At 41.9% G+C, this 16,804-nt stretch overlaps 1 protein-coding gene across 1 annotated transcript in view; it reads left to right on the forward strand.

Annotated features, from left to right (window-relative positions):
- The first annotated feature begins 243 nt into the window (after positions 1-243).
- RASD2 (RASD family member 2) overlaps positions 244-16,804 on the forward strand; it is a 29,399-nt gene continuing 12,838 nt past the window's right edge. The window contains exons 1-2 of the mRNA XM_063427402.1: positions 244-670; positions 14,335-14,614. Of these exons, the coding sequence (XP_063283472.1) occupies positions 14,344-14,614 (271 nt within the window). The 5' untranslated portion in view covers positions 244-670; positions 14,335-14,343. The remainder of the gene's footprint in view (positions 671-14,334; positions 14,615-16,804) is intronic.

Here is a 16,804-nt window from a genome sequence, read left to right on the forward strand (position 1 = left end):
GCTACAGACCTTGGGAAAAATCCTGCCCTCTATGCACAGACAACATCTATCAGCCTGCACTGAGCTGGAACATGGAACTTAGGAGCGCGGCTACAAAGGATACGCTCAAAGGACACCGCAGCAGGCATTGTGAATTCCATCATTCTACGCAGTTTACTGCTGCAACAATAACACCTATGAGAAGATATATTAAACCAGAAAATATTCTGCACTGAAAAATGACCTCTTAATTGGCTCTCTTCTCTTTAACAAGAAGTATATGCCAAGTGATGATTAAAGGGGCATTTTATGGAACAGGTTGTGAAGATTCGATTTGAACAGATATTAAGTTATTGCCAGTAAGGAAGAAAGCCTTCTGGAAGAATGGGCTCATGGAGAATCTCTGATCACAAACTAGTTTAAATCCTCACTGATGCTAAGGACATAGAGACATCCTCAATAGGGAAAAAATATAGCGTTCGTCTCAAGTCTGTGAGAATTGAGTGAGTTTAATTGGGTTTCAACTGATATTGTTTGCTCTAAGTCGTTGTATATGTTTTTCTCCCATGGGGACAATTTTAAAGGCAAAGGGGATATCAGTCGTTATTATCCGGATGAAAAGAATGGCTATCAAGAGACAAGGATAAACTAACGTCGATGTAATTTTTCCTCAGAATCTCATCAGATCAAGGTAAGATGAAGTTTGTGTGTGAGTGGGTTTACCGTGCATGTTAACAATGTAACAATATGCAGACAGGCACTTGTAGAATTGCACAGTTAACTTTAACACACAGCTGGGTTTCCTCACTGTCATAAATGAGCTTAAAACATATACATTAACACACAGGATGTAAAAAATGTGCAGCAATGGAATAGAATGGGTTTACAAACATACTTGGTTTACACATATGGTGCTGCAAAGGACAATATTGCATTACAGTAAATGATCTACCTGATCACTTGAGCAGATCGTGATTTAACGTTTGGAGTTCCTGGACAGGTTTGATTAGTAAAATGGCCAGGTACATTTTGAGATATTTTCTTTCTCTTATTTAACGGTGTATTCTTGAGGATTGTGTACGATTTATTACAGGAAAAAAATATATTGCTTATTAGAGGACAGAAAATGTTTTGATGCTTTACCTATATACAAAATGATTTGGTGTGAATTAAAAATGTTGTTTTGTCAGTCTTGCCTCCATTAATTATAATACAATAGGTGCAACTAAAGGCAAACCTTAGCTAAACCTAACACACTAACCCTAGGTTTACAATTACAGTTCTTTATATAATGCCAACACATTCTGAGCTAAACTAAACACTAACCTTAATCTTAATACTAAGCCTAGGGCTTAGTCTCCTGACCTCCAGATGTTACTATGCTTGCTGCCTTGCCAGCATTATGGCTGTAAGAGCATTAATGGAGATGTACACAACATCTGGAGTGTGGATGGTTGACAACTCCTGCTCTATGGGTAGATTTACCTAATCCTAACACTACAGTAGGATTATGGTCCCTATATATTGAACAGATGGGAGGGAGTGGGGTCTAAAGTGATGTTGGTGCCCTGGTAATTATTGAAGCACCAACATCACAATAACCATAGCGATGTTCCCCGCAATGCTAAGGAGGACACCATTCATGGCCTGCTTTGTGTAATCTTGGGAACATCTTGTATTTTATATGGGTCCCCACACTGCTAAAAGCAGTAGCATGGGCATGATTTGCAATGATCAATATTTTACTAAAGTGAAAATTCCCTGACATTCCGAATTTCAGTCCACAATAGCCAAGTCAGCTCTGCTTCCAGTTTAGCTACTTTGGAATAAAATCAGAAATTTCTTTTAATTCACACTTTGGGGACAGTGTGCTCTACAGCCAACTGGAGTCATAGGGCAGCAAGTGACGGTTGGGGGCAACCTTGAAGTTAAGGGAAGGTCTTCCATACATGCAGAGAATTTTTAATCCTGTGTTGCAGGGAAACATGTACGCTATGAGGTTGACTCTTAAAGCCTACATTCTTAGCCAAAGGATATGTGGTCCTACTCAAAGGGTCAAACACCTTATTGAACACCGTGATATCACACTCAAACTTACTCAACCCAACCCCCAACAGGAGTCAGCTACAACTTACTTGCTTTAATTTTCATAGAGGAGAGCAAGCAAAGGAGGAGTTATGTTGCCCTGGTAACAGGCTCCTCCTTCACCTGGTATCTGTTATGAAACACCAGACAGGAAGGGTCTGTGAGTATGAGTGTGTGAATGAGTAAGTGGGAGTGCGTGAATGAGTGAGTGGGAGTGTGTGTGGAGGAGAGGAATGTAAGAGAGATTTAGGCTCTATAGCTGGCTTAGTGTTTTAAGAGTTGCATTGCTGAGCAGCTGGAATGCCAAGCATATTTTAACTATTCCAGCAACTTTGGAACCATCAAGAATTGAATTTTAGTTTTTAAAAAATATCTAAATATCTAAAAAAAAATAATGTGATATAAAACATACAAAGTGGGTGAAATGTGTGTTATTGGTAAATAATGCCATTTTGGGATTCCATCCATAAAACACGCAGCCTTTGCTTGTATTCTATATAGTTATAAGAACCCCTCAATTTCATTACATTCCCTTATGTTAATGTATTCTCCATATTATGTTCCTAGCAATGCAGCAACATGTGTCCTCATGGGAGTAAGAAAAATATATCTGCTCTGTGACAGCATATAAAATAATAGGATAGCACAATTAACCCCATAATAGAGCACATAATTATATCATTATTATTACAACAACATGCCGATCAAGTTAACAAATTACAATAAACACAGAGCATATTGGTGTCAATAAGTGTGCAGCCTTTTCCAGTGACAATATAAATATATGACAAAATGATGTATAAATACTACTATGAAAGACAAGAAATAATGTAACACTATTACTATCAAAGAAAAGAAATGGAGAAAATAAAACGGAATAAATTGTAACATCATACAATAGTGACAGCCAGTGCAGTAAAACATAAAAGCAATATAAGATGTAAAACACAAAACTAACCTGTAATAATATGACAGTAATAGCAATATGCATACAAGCATGTGACAGTGTGAACAATGGAATAAAAACAGTAGAGAAGATGCACAGTTTACTTGTTCACAAATATATTCACTGGTAAACTTCGTTGTGTTTGTTTGCGACATGTTTTGTCACATCAAAATAAATGCAACGCTAAACTATAATCCCAACCTTATCCAAAATGTATAATCCTAATTTTAACTCTACTTTTACCTCTAAGCTGGATTTACATGCCAAATGTCTGTGGACATAGAATTCCCAGTGCCCCTGTGTAACCCCCTCCCTCAAATAATGTAAACAAGGGGGCGGGGCCTGGATGCCGAGCAGACTGGTTGCACTAAACCAGAGCTCCGTGTGAAAGCCTGCAAATAAGCGATTTAAACTCAACAAATCACACCGAGCTCACTAACCTGGCACAGCAGAGCAGCGGCGGTACCCCGGGACATATCTAGCCGGACCTCCGGGAGGCATTCTAAAGCAAACGCAGAGTTGCGGCCTACCAGCAGGCGCAGGCGTGGGAGTGGCGGCCGACCTCCATGCCGGCAAACCTGTGGGAAAACGCTGCGGCGTTGAGGCCCTCATCACCCTCCCTCCCCCTTGCCGGTGTGGGATATCCCGGCACAACCAATCAAGCGAGAAACTAGCTAGCATTTTCCGCATTAGGAAGACCAAACTCCATGTGAAACCTACAGGGCCCAGCCAAGATGGCGGCACGGACCAAACGCACACTCACAAAGCCACCCAAGTACACACAGGAGTTCATCGACCGACTAGGTACCTACTTACGGGCAACGCTCAAAGCCCAGAAACAGTTGTACAACCTGGCAATGAGAGAGGTGGTGGCATGGATCCGCCCGGCCACCCGGCGTAAACTAAAGAGGAACCCCCCTCGCAACTTTAGAGTGGCCCCCAGACTGGAACGGAGCCAAAACTCAAAAAAGCAGGCAGGGGCGCCGGGCCCCTCAAATGACGAAATACCCGATACAAAGCCACGGCACAGGACCCGACCTGCCTACCACTCAGCGGTCCCGACGACCACCGACCGGCACCCAGTGGCAGAACGACCATACACCTCCCCAGAAAGCAGACCACAGCACGAAACCTGTCAGCTCCAACAGGATGATACCCCCACCGACAGCCTAGCAAGACCGGTGCAGGACTTGAAAAGGGGAATCGACTGACCGCTGTTAAGCAGAGTCCCGCTGCCCCACACTGGACACTGGGAGCTGTATCACCTTCTGCAGATGCCGACTCACTGTTATGGGACCCTTTTTTTACTAAGATGACGCAACTAACTGCTTAAGCACACATTTATAGGTTTTAAAGCTACTTTCTATGCTCACACAGCCTGCCGCTAAATACGATTTATACACAGAGAAGCCCTTCATACCACATACTTAATCCTCCATGCAACATGCAAACATGCTTTTTAAGACCACATGAGAACACCAGCGCTAGGCTCACTAAGCTATAACTTACACTGTGTGAATCTTTAAAACTATGTGCCATCTGTCTAGACCACCTTAACAGACAACATTTTATATATGCCCAAAAACCTAAGCATACGTGATTAGCAAGCCACTACTTACATATACACAGTAAGTTTAGCTAAGCAAGTTCATGTCACTCATGATAAGTAAAAAAGCGTCAGCTTTACCTTCTGGCTATAATGATAAGGTTACGTCTGTTTAGTCTCTACAAAAAAAAAATGTGCTGTTATTACTCGCCATGATATTATTTGTATCCTCTCTTATTAACTTGGAAAAGCTGTCGTGGCTCAACAAGCTTGTTCTGTAACATTAAGCACTGAAAAATAAAGAATAAAAAAAAAAAAAAATGTAAACAAAATTCAGGTAGGGTAAATTTAATGTAGTTAAATACTGGATATTGTATACGTAAAACATTCACCTTTGTGTGTTTCGTGATTGTAAATAGTGATGTCCCGAACTGTTCGCTGGCGAATATCGCTTGTTCGTGTTTGCCACGGATGGCGAACACATGCGCTGTTCGGTCCGCCCCCTATTCGTCATCATTGAGTAAACTTTGACCCTGCCTGTACCTCACAGTCAGCAGACACATTCCAGCCAATCAGCAGCAGACCCTCCCTCCCAGACCCTCCTACCTCCTGGACAGCATCCATTTTACATTCATTGTGAAGCTGCATTCTTAGTGAGAGGAGGGACAGTGTAGCTGCTGCTGATTTGATAGGGAAATTGATAGCTAGGCTAGTGTATTCAGTGTCCACTACAGTCCTGAAGGACTCATCTGATCTCTGCTGTAAGGACAGCACCCCAAAAAGCCCTTTTTAGGGCTAGAACATCAGTCTGCTCTTTTTTTTCTGTGTAATGTAGTTGCAGTTGCCTGCCTGCCAGCCTGTGTGTCAGGCTCACAGCATATACTGTGCCCACTTGCCCAGTGCCACCACTCACTCACTGGTGTCACAATAGCTTGCATTAAAAAAAAACAAAAAACTTTTTTGACTGTAATATAATAGCAGTCAGTTTCCTTCACTAGTGTGCGTTTCAGGGCCTGCCCAGTGCCACCACTCACTCACTGGTGTCACAATAGCTTGCATTTAACAAAAAAAAACTTTTTGGACTGTAATATAATAGCAGTCAGTTTCCTTCACGAGTGTGCGTTTCAGGGCCTGCCAGGGTTGTCTGCCAGCGTGGGTCAGGATCACCGCGTATACTGTGCCCACTTGCCCAGTGCCACCACTCATATCTGGTGTCACAATAGCTTGCATTTAAAAAATGTTTTACTTTTTTGACTGTAATATAATAGCAGTCAGTTTCCTTCACGAGTGTGCGTTTCAGGGCCTGCCCAGTGCCACCACTCACTCACTGGTGTCACAATAGCTTGCATTTAACAAGAAAACAAAACTTTTTTGACTGTAATATAATAGCAGTCAGTTTCCTTCACGAGTGTGCGTTTCAGGGCCTGCCCAGTGCCACCACTCACTCACTGGTGTCCCAATAGCTTGCATTAAAAAAAAAACTAAACTTGTTTGACTGTAATATAATAGCAGTCAGTTTCCTTCACTAGTGTGCATTTCAGGGCCTGCCCAGTGCCACCACTCACTCATATCTGGTGTCCCAATAGCTTGCATTTAAAAACAAACAAAAACTTTTTGGACTGTAATATAATAGCAGTCAGTTTCCTTCACTAGTGTGCATTTCAGGGCCTGCCAGGGCACAGTGTCACACCAGTGCAACTCATATCTGGTGTAACAGTAGTGTACATTTAAAAAAAAAAATGTTTTGACTGTAATAGATTGAATAGCAGTTAGTTGTCTGCCAGCGTATGTCAAGCTCACAGCGTATACTGTGCCCACTTGCCCAGTGCCACCACTCATATCTGGTGTCCCAATAGCTTGCATTTAAAAACAAACAAAAACTTTTTGGACTGTAATATAATAGCAGTCAGTTTCCTTCACGAGTGTGCGTTTCAGGGCCTGCCAGGGCACAGTGTCACACCAGTGCAACTCATATCTGGTGTAACAGTAGTGTACATTTAAAAAAAAAAAAAAACTATTTTGACTGTAATAGATTGAATAGCAGTTAGTTGTCTGCCAGCGTGTGTGTCAGGCTCACAGCGTATACTGTTCCCATTTGCCGAGTGCCACCACTCACTCATATCTGGTGTCCCAATAGCTTGCATTTAAAAAAAAAACGAAAAAAACACTTTTTTGACTGTAATATAATAGCAGTCAGTTTCCTTCACTAGTGTGCATTTCAGGGCCTGCCCAGTGCCACCACTCACTCACTGGTGTCACAATAGCTTGCATTTAACAAAAAAACCAACTTTTTGGACTGTAATATAATAGCAGTCAGTTTCCTTCACGAGTGTGCGTTTCACGGCCTGCCAGGGCACAGTGTCACACCAGTGCAACTCATATCTGGTGTAACAGTAGTGTACATTTAAAAAAAATAATACAATTTTGACTGTAATAGATTGAATAGCAGTTAGTTGTCTGCCAGCGTGTGTGTCAGGCTCACAGCGTATACTGTGCCCACTAGCCCAGTGCCACCACTCATATCTGGTGTCACAATAGCTTGCATTTAACAAAAAAAAACCTTTTTGGACTGTAATATAATAGCAGTCAATTTCCTTCATGAGTGTGCGTTTCAGGGCCTGCCAGGGCGCAGTGTCACACCAGTGCAACTCATATCTGGTGTAACAGTAGTGTACATTTAAAAAATAAAATAAAATAAAATTTTGACTGTAATAGATTGAATAGCAGTTAGTTGTCTGCCAGCGTGTGTGTCAGGCTCACAGCGTATACTGTGCCCACTTGCCCAGTGCCACCACTCATATCTGGTGTCCCAATAGCTTGCATTTAAAAAAAACTAAACTTTTTTGACTGTAATATAATAGCAGTCAGTTTCCTTCACTAGTGTGCGTTTCAGGGCCTGCCCAGTGCCACCACTCACTGGTTTCACAATAGCTTGCATTTAACAAAAAAAACAAACTTTTTGGACTGTAATATAATAGCAGTCAGTTTCCTTCACGAGTGTGCGTTTCAGGGCCTGCCCAGTGCCACCACTCACTCATATCTGGTGTCCCAATAGCTTGTATTTAAAAAAACCTAAACTTTTTGGACTGTAATATAATAGCAGTCAGTTTCCTTCACGAGAGTGCGTTTCAGGGCCTGCCAGGGCACAGTGTCACACCAGTGCCACTCATTTCTGTTGTCACAGTAGCTTGCACGCATAGTACCAGTAATACAAAAAAAAAATTACAGGCAGAGGCAGGCCACCCCGCAGGGGCCGTCATGGTCATGGTGCTGTGATTACCTTTGGCCCTAGAATAATGCCCAGTGTTCAGAGGCCACGTACCCTGAACTTGAAAAGTTCTGAGGACATAGTTGACTGGCTAACACAGGACACCCGATCTTCTACAGCTTCCACTCGGAACCTTGACGCACCATCCTCCTCCAGCTTAGCTTCGGGCACCTCTCAAGTTACCACCCACACGCCTGCAGCCACCACCAACACTAGCACCACAGCCGCTTCACTTGGTATGTCAGAGGAGTTATTTACACATCAGTTGGAAGAAATGAGTGATGCGCAACCATTATTGCCAGAGGATGTAGATAACAGGGATATGTCTCAGTCAGGCAGCATTACACACGTACGGTGTGATGATGATGATGTTGTACCCACTGCTGCTTCCTTTGCTGAGTTGTCAGATACAAGTGAAGTGGTTGATGATGACGATGCGTCCGTGAATGTCACGTGGGTGCCCGCTAGAAGAGAAGAAGAACAGGGGGAAAGTTCAGATGGGGAGACAGAGAGGAGGAGGAGGAGACGAGTTGGAAGCAGGGGGAGGTCGTTGCAAGGAGCTAGTGGCACAGTCAGACAGCATGCATCGGCACCCGGGGTCAGCCAGACAGCACGCCAATCAACGCATGCTGTTGCCACCACCATAATGCCGTCATTGCAGAGCTCAGCAGTGTGGCATTTTTTTTTGTGTGTCTGCCTCTGACAATAGCAATGCCATTTGCAACCTGTGCCAAAAGAAACTGAGTCGTGGGAAGTCCAACACCCACCTAGGTACAACTGCTTTGCGAAGGCACATGATCGCACATCACAAACGCCTATGGGATCAACACATGAGTACAAGCAGCACACAAACTCAAAGCCGCCATCCTCCTCCTGGTCCAGCATCTTCAGCCACGTTATCCACTGCTGTCCTACTTGCCCCCTCTCAACCATCCGCCCCTCCGTCTCTCGCCTTGAGCAGTTCCTGCTCATCTGCCCACAGTCAGGTGTCTGTCAAGGACATGTTTGAGCGTAAGAAGGAAATGTCACAAAGTCACCCCCTTGCCTGGCGTCTGACAGCTGGCTTGACTGAACTCTTAGCCCGCCAGCTTTTACTATACAAGCTGGTGGAGTCTGAGGTGTTCAGAAATTGTAGCTATTGGGACACCGCAGTGGAAGGTACCCGGCCGAAATTTCTTTGCACAAAAGGCAATCCCCAACCTGTACTCGATTGTGCAAAAGGAAGTAATGGCATGTCTGGCACACAGGGTTGGGGCAAGGGTCCATCTGACCACTGATACCTGGTCTACAAAGCATGGTCAGGGCAGGTATATCACCTACACTGCACATTGGGTAAACCTGCTGACGGCTGCCAAGCATGGAATGCGTGGCTCTGCAGAGGAGTTGGTGACACCGCCACGACTTGCAGGCAGGCCTGCTGCCACCTCCTCTACTCCTCCTACTCCATCCTCTTCCATAATCTCCTCGGCTGAGTCCTCTTCTGCTGCTTCGTCTTGCTCCACATCAACGGCACCCCCCCAGCTCCCCAGGTACTGTTCCACATCGCGGATATGGCAGTGTCACGCCGTCTTGGGGTTGACTTGCCTGAAAGCAGAGAGTCACACCGGACCAGCACTCCTGTCCGCCCTGAACGCACAGGTGGATCAGTGGCTGACTCCGCACCAACTGGAGATCTGCAAAGTGGTTTGTGACAACGGAAGAAATTTGTTGGCGGCATTGAATTTGGGCAAGTTGACACATGTGCCGTGCATGGCACATGTGTGTAATCTGATCGTACAATGCTTTGTGCATAAGTACCCAGGCTTACAGGACATCCTTAAGCAGGCCAGGAAGGTGTGCCTACATGGCCATGGCGCACTTTTCCGATATCCAGCGGCGAAACAACATGCCAGTGAGGCGCTTGATTTGCTACAGCCCGACACGTTGGAATTCAACACTCCTAATGTTCGACCGCCTGCTCCAACAAGAAAAAGCTGCTAACGAGTATTTGTATGACTGGGGTGCTAGGACAGCCTCTGCAGAGCTGGGAATTTTTTTGCCACGTTACTGGACGCTCATGCGCAATGCCTGTAGGCTCATGCGTCCTTTTGAGGAGGTGACAAACCTAATCAGTCGCACCGAAGGCACCATCAGCGACATCATACCATTTGTTTTCTTCCTGGAGCGTGCCCTGCAAAGAGTGCTGGATCAGGCCAAAGATGAGCGTGAAGAGGAAGAGTTGTGGTCACCATCACCAAGAGAAACAGCCTTATCAGCATCGCTTGCTGGACCTGCGGCAACGCTGGAAGAGGATTGTGAGGAAGAGGAGTCAGAGGAGGAATGTGGCTTTGAGGAGGAGGAGGAAGACCAACCACAACAGGCATCCCAGGGTGCTCGTTGTCACCTATCTGGTACCCCTGGTGTTGTACGTGACTGGGGGGAAGAACATACCTTCAGAGAGATCACTGAGGACGAGGAACAGGACATGAGTAGCTCGGCATCCAACCTTGTGCAAATGGGGTCTTTCATGCTGTCGTGCCTGTTGAGGGACCCTCGTATAAAAAGGCTGAAGGAGAACGACCTGTACTGGGTGTCCACGCTACTAGACCCCCGGTATAAGCAGAAAGTGCCTGAAATGTTACCGAATTACGGCAAGTCGGAAAGGATGCAGCAGTTCCAAAATCAATTAAAAAGTATGCTTTACACAGCGTATAAGGGTGATGTCACAGCACAACGGGAATCTAACAGGGTAGGAGGTGAAAGTAATTCTCCTCCTCCCACGACCACACCGGCAAGGACAGGACGCTTTACAGATGTGTTGTTGATGGAGGACATGCGGAGCTTTTTAAGTCCTACGCATCGCCACAGCCCTTCGGGGTCCACCCTCAGAGAACGACTCAACCGACAGGTAGCAGACTACCTCGCCTTAACTGCAGATATCGACACTCTGAGGAGCGATGAACCCCTTGACTACTGGGTGTGCAGACTTGACCTGTGGCCTGAGCTATCCCAATATTCGATAGAACTTCTGGCCTTCCCCGCTTCAAGTGTCCTGTCAGAAAGGACCTTCAGTGCAGGAGGAGGTATTGTCACTGAGAAGAGAAGTCGCCTAGGTCAAAAAAGTCTAGATTACCTCACCTTTATTAAGATGAATGAGGGATGGATCCCGAAGGGACTGACAGTGGGAGATACATTCGACTAAAAAAGGCCTGATGAGGGGGACTACTTAACACACCACTCCTATCAGGTGGCACATTAGATTGCACGCGCAGTGCCCCAAATTTGAAGTAGGAGGACCGACCAAGCATCTTTTTCCATCTCCCACTTCCTAAAATTGATGCCTTATATACACGTCCCCTGATAGGGGACGTAACAGGGATTAAACTGATAGGAATAGTACTACTTAACACACTACTCCTATCTGGTGGCACAATAGATTGGACGCGCAGTGCCCCAAATTTGAAGTAGGAGGACCGACCAATCATCTTTTTCCATCTCCCGCTTCCTAAAATCGATGCCTTATATACACGTCCCCTGATAGGGGACGTAACAGGGATTAAACTGATAGGAATAGTACTACTTAACACACCACTCCTATCTGGTGGCACATTAGATTGCACGCGCAGTGCCCCAAATTTGGAGTAGGAGGACCGACCAAGCATCTTTTTCCATCTCCCGCTTCCTAAAATCGATGCCTTATATACACGTCCCCTGATAGGGGACGTAACAGGGATTAAACTGATAGGAATAGTACTACTTAACACACCACTCCTATCTGGTGGCACATTAGATTGCACGCGCAGTGCCCCAGATTTGAAGTAGGAGGACCGACCAAGCATCTTTTTCCATCTCCCGCTTCCTAAAATCGATGCCTTATATACACGTCCCCTGATAGGGGACGTAACAGGGATTAAACTGATAGGAATAGTACTACTTAACACACCACTCCTATCTGGTGGCACATTAGATTGCACGCGCAGTGCCCCAGATTTGAAGTAGGAAGACCGACCAAGCATCTTTATCCATCTCCCGCTTCCTGGGTGGAGGAAGAGAGACCTTCAATGACATCAGTGAGGACAAGGAACGGGACATGGCTAGCTTGGTATCCAACCTTGTGCAAATGGGGAGTTTGCGGTTGTGCAAATGGACTGTTTGCGGTTGTTTGCGGTGCGTTAAATGGGGAGTTTGGTCTGTCACTGTGAAGCGGGCGTAACCCTAACACTACCTGATCGATACAACATCATACCTGATGTTTTAAAGCACGTTATTCCAAACAATTTAGGAATGTTAGGTGATTTATGCCCTTTATGGATTAAAACCAGACTCTGCATCAACTATGTAATTTTCCATGGGAGTTTTGCCATGGATCCCCCTCCGGCATGCCACAGTCCAGGTGTTAGTCCCCTTGAAACAACTTTTCCATCACTATTGTGGCCAGAAAGAGTCCCTGTGGGTTTTAAAATTTGCCTGCCCATTGAAGTCTATGGCAGTTCGCCCGTTCGCGAACATTTGCGGAAGTTCGCGTTCGCAGTTCGCGAACCGAAAATTTTATGTTCGCGACATCACTAATTGTAAAGCATTGTTGTTGCGTGTAGAATGAGTATATGTGCATTTGTGTGAGTGAAAATGTATGTGTCTAGATTTCTATATTGTTGGGTATATTGTTTTTGTTGTTATTGTATGGTTGGGTATATTGTTGTGTAGTTGGTGTTTGCATGTATGTGTTTCTGGATAGCACGCCTGTATGTGCCCGGGGTGCAGCATGAAGAAGTACCAGTAAGGGGTTTAACGTATAAGCATTCCTGTAAGAGATTTTTCCCCTGGATTTCTTTCCTTTTTCACTCAATCAACGGCTTATGTTATTTTTCTGTTTTAAGTACTTCATAATAAAGTAATCAAATTTAATGTGATTTTGGGTTTGTCTGAATATTTTCCATTTTATGACCTGATTTGTAGGGATAGAAAAGTGTTAAAGTCAGTGTTAAATTAAATCATGTGTCTAGTTTTTTTTAAGGATCATGGGTTTAGGGTTAGATTTAACATTTAGTATTAGAGAACAGATGCGTTTATGGTTTAACAGGGGTCAGACTTCTTAAACTTCTAATTTCAGCAGGAATGGAGCTCACAGACAATACTATCCCCCACACCTGACCATATTCACAGTGCCTCTGTTCGTGTCCACTTAACCTAGGATACCTAGGTTGCACTGTGTTAAATAAAGACTGACATACATAAACTCTTACGTCTGTCATCAATATAAATAAAGATTAAAATTAAGAATGACATACATAAGTTCCTATGTGTGTCATCAATATAAAGGATACAAATTAATCCACTAAACTGGGAAATGTAAGTAATTGATAGTAGTGTTGACATTTGAATGCAGGGATGTGTTGTGTGTAGTGTTGGAATGTGAATGATGTGGTGCATGCACATATACCCACGCATTGCCACACACACAGACATATAGAAACACACAGACATTTAAATATATATAAACGCATAGACACACAATCATATCAAGTAATAATTTCTGTATTTTTAGCCACCACCTTGGTTCCATAATGTTTGGGTGCTGGCTTCCCTGTAGTGCAGTGGGACCATGCTGCAGCGATTGTTGTCTGAGGCTGGTTCTCCAGGATCTCTCAGTCTGCACTCCCCCCTACTCCTCCATTCTCTTGTCCCCCCTTAGCAGATATCTGTAAACTCGGAGGAAGTGACCTCCTATTTCCTCCAACAATGCAGCCAAAACTGCCAATCTGAAAAGGGCCAAGTCATGCTGTTAAAGTGCCCAACTGGCCCCTGATCAGAGATGCCCATCGGGTTGAGAGAACCATCTGATGGGGTCCTCTAGCTTGCCATTTCCACCACTGGACTTACAGGTAGGGATATGCACTAATCTAATAATTGTCTGGAAAATGACCAGGGAACAATTGAGTTTAAAATTGTCAAACTTGAAACATAAATCGATTTAGAGAATTTTAAGATTTTGGCTATTTAGACCTAAAATCTCAATTTCCTAGTTTAATTCCCAATGACTCTTAGTTTGTGAATAACACAGATAGCATAAAACTAAGTTTTGCTATGTAACAATCTATTCTATCATTGTAGGTTTAGTGAAGTTTTTTTTTGTGTAGGCTCTATCTTTTATATGAGAGAACCTGTACAGTAGAAATACAAACATGATGTTTTCTAACTTGCTGGATAACTTCGTTAATGTTTTTTTCAATGATTAAATGACTTGTAATTGATTCACTACTTATTCAATAAAAATCCTGTTGGGCATTGAACATGAACAGTACTTCCCATGAAAATAGTATAAAGGCCATGCGTAAACACATTTTTCTTCTACATGAAAGTCTTTCGCTAACTGTATTCTGAATATATAGATCGCTCTTGCTATTGTTAAATGTAAAAAAAAAAACCATTAATGTTACATGGAAGTAATAGATATTGAACAGGAATATGTTATAATTTATCTTTTTTTTTAGCTTGTTTTATGGATGAACATATGCTTTTTATCTAATGCAGGTAGAAGTCATGATGAAGACTATTTCTAGCGGGAGCTGTACACTCAGTGTCCCGTCCAAAAACTCCTATCGCATGGTTGTGCTTGGAGCCTCCAAAGTGGGTAAAAGTTCAATTGTGTCACGTTTCTTGAATGGGCGATTTGAAGATCAGTACACACCAACCATCGAGGATTTCCACAGAAAGCTCTATAATATAAAAGGAGAAATGTACCAGCTGGACATCCTAGATACTTCAGGGAATCATCCCTTCCCAGCTACAAGAAGGTTGTCAATATTGACGGGTAAGATTATGGACTCATTTTTGGCCTTCGAAGCACATTCCCAGTGTTGCAGAAATTAATACTGTGTTACACTGTTAGATGTTATATTTAGAGATCTGCAAACTAAAACATTTGGGGATATTTATCAGAGTGTTCTATAATGTGATGGTTAAAGTATGTTATTATTTTGATTATATATATTAAATTGTTCTACAATATGATGTAAAAAGAGAGGGTATAGTTTATTACAAAATCTTCTGTATCCACTCCAGAAGACCACCAATTTAGAGTGGTGGAAAGAAAGAGAAGTGAAAGAGAACAAAAAAGTAGTGAAAAATAAAATTAAAAAAATAATGGTTAACGTACAAAAAAAGCCACAGATAGAATTGCTACAAAAATTTGCAGAAAATTAGATGTAAAATTGTTAGCAACTGATAAATCTCCCTTTCTATGTTCTTTAATGGAAGAACATTTTATAGTGAAAGGCAATGCTCGAAAGCTGGAGTATATTATATCACAAATAGTATAATTCAAAGATATTTCAATCTACAAAGATTTTTGTATTTAACTAGAATAAAAAATGCAGTCACAATAATACATTCAGGACAATTTTTATGTCTATTTAGCTTAGAAAACAACACCAATACTCCCGTTCTTTACGGCTAACCTAGTTCACCCAAGTGTTTTTATTGAACACTTTTCACCTTACAATAAGGTATAACTATGTTCACAGTATGTCAAATCATGTGAACTATATCAGATTGGAAATTATGGCCTAAAAATTAGCTAAACTTAGTTACAGACTATATTAAATAGCAATATGTTTTATATTTGATGTCAAATGTTATTAACAGTAAAATCTAAAAGTCATAACAGAATTCCTTTTAGAATTATTTTTGGGTCCCATCAAATGATAGATAAATTACTTCCTAAAAGAAACGGCTCAAAAAGGTAATTTATCTAATTTTCTGTAGTGTATGTTCTTCTGCAAACCTTTTAATGGTTATAAAATGGTCTTGCATTACTGAGCATGCCTCGTACATTATTGAAAAGAAACCTTGCATATGAGTGAAAACATTACTGAAAGCATACTGAAACTGTATTGTAAACTCAATATACATCAGCCACCCATTTTTCTCAATATGTAACGCACTTGGTGTATTTTAATTTACACCATTAATATTTTTTGAAATAATTTTATATTTTGGATAATCTTTTTTAAAAATAAAAAGTTTTTTAAAGTATTAAAATATCAAAAATATACAATGCATGAAATATATAAGAAAATATTAAAATATATGCTAAAATATAAAATAATTTCAATAGATTTTAAAAAAATTAAATCAATTACTGTTGCATTATACCAAAAAAAAAAAGAAAAAAATTCCTTAATTCTGCAAAAAATGAAAGATTTCTCAGATATCGGAATCACTCTGAATAACCAAATCATTATAAATAATAACCATATCAGGTCGTCTTCTGTATATTTGCTGAAAATGCCGCCAGACCTTTCCAAAGTGTAAGCAGTCTGAATGTTGCTGGGCGTAGTGTTTTGGACTTCCATATAGTGTTGCAAGGTCCACCATGTTTTTCTGGGCCCACAAAATGTATTCCCTTACCCCATTAAATCGTGTTAAAGTTTTTCTTTGTTAAGGCAACATTGACACTCCATGATGTCTCGGGCATCTACAAAGAACTGCGCACGTATATACCACTGCATGAGTTTAATGTTTTTTATGTAAATCAAAAATAGAAAAATTAATGATTTTGTTTTTAAATGAACAGCACAACAATTTGTAATTAGTGTTGGGTTGCGCAGAATGTTCACAAGAGACAGTTCTTCTTTAATAGGAAGCAAATTAACTTTGTTAACTCTTTCACAGAAATACAATTCAGTGCAATATATAGTGCATAATAATATATAATAATGTACGATTAACTAGCAGTAGTAAATATTAGCTATATAATGCAAATTAATTTGCATTGTTATATTTGGCGACAATGAAATCATCCAAATATACCACAGAATTTTCCAAGAGATCACAGGTTTAAAATAAATTAATACAGAAAATTCTGTAAGAAAAATAAAGTAATCACCGTAGCCTATCTAGAGTAACCATATAATCCTTTAACATATTACAATTCTGTTTTGCATTATTCAGACTCATTCAAATTTCACTGTGTCTAAAGTTACACAGAAAAGACTTTGTC

This window comes from Pelobates fuscus, chromosome 7, assembly GCF_036172605.1.
Source record: "Pelobates fuscus isolate aPelFus1 chromosome 7, aPelFus1.pri, whole genome shotgun sequence".
Taxonomy (NCBI): domain Eukaryota; kingdom Metazoa; phylum Chordata; class Amphibia; order Anura; family Pelobatidae; genus Pelobates; species Pelobates fuscus.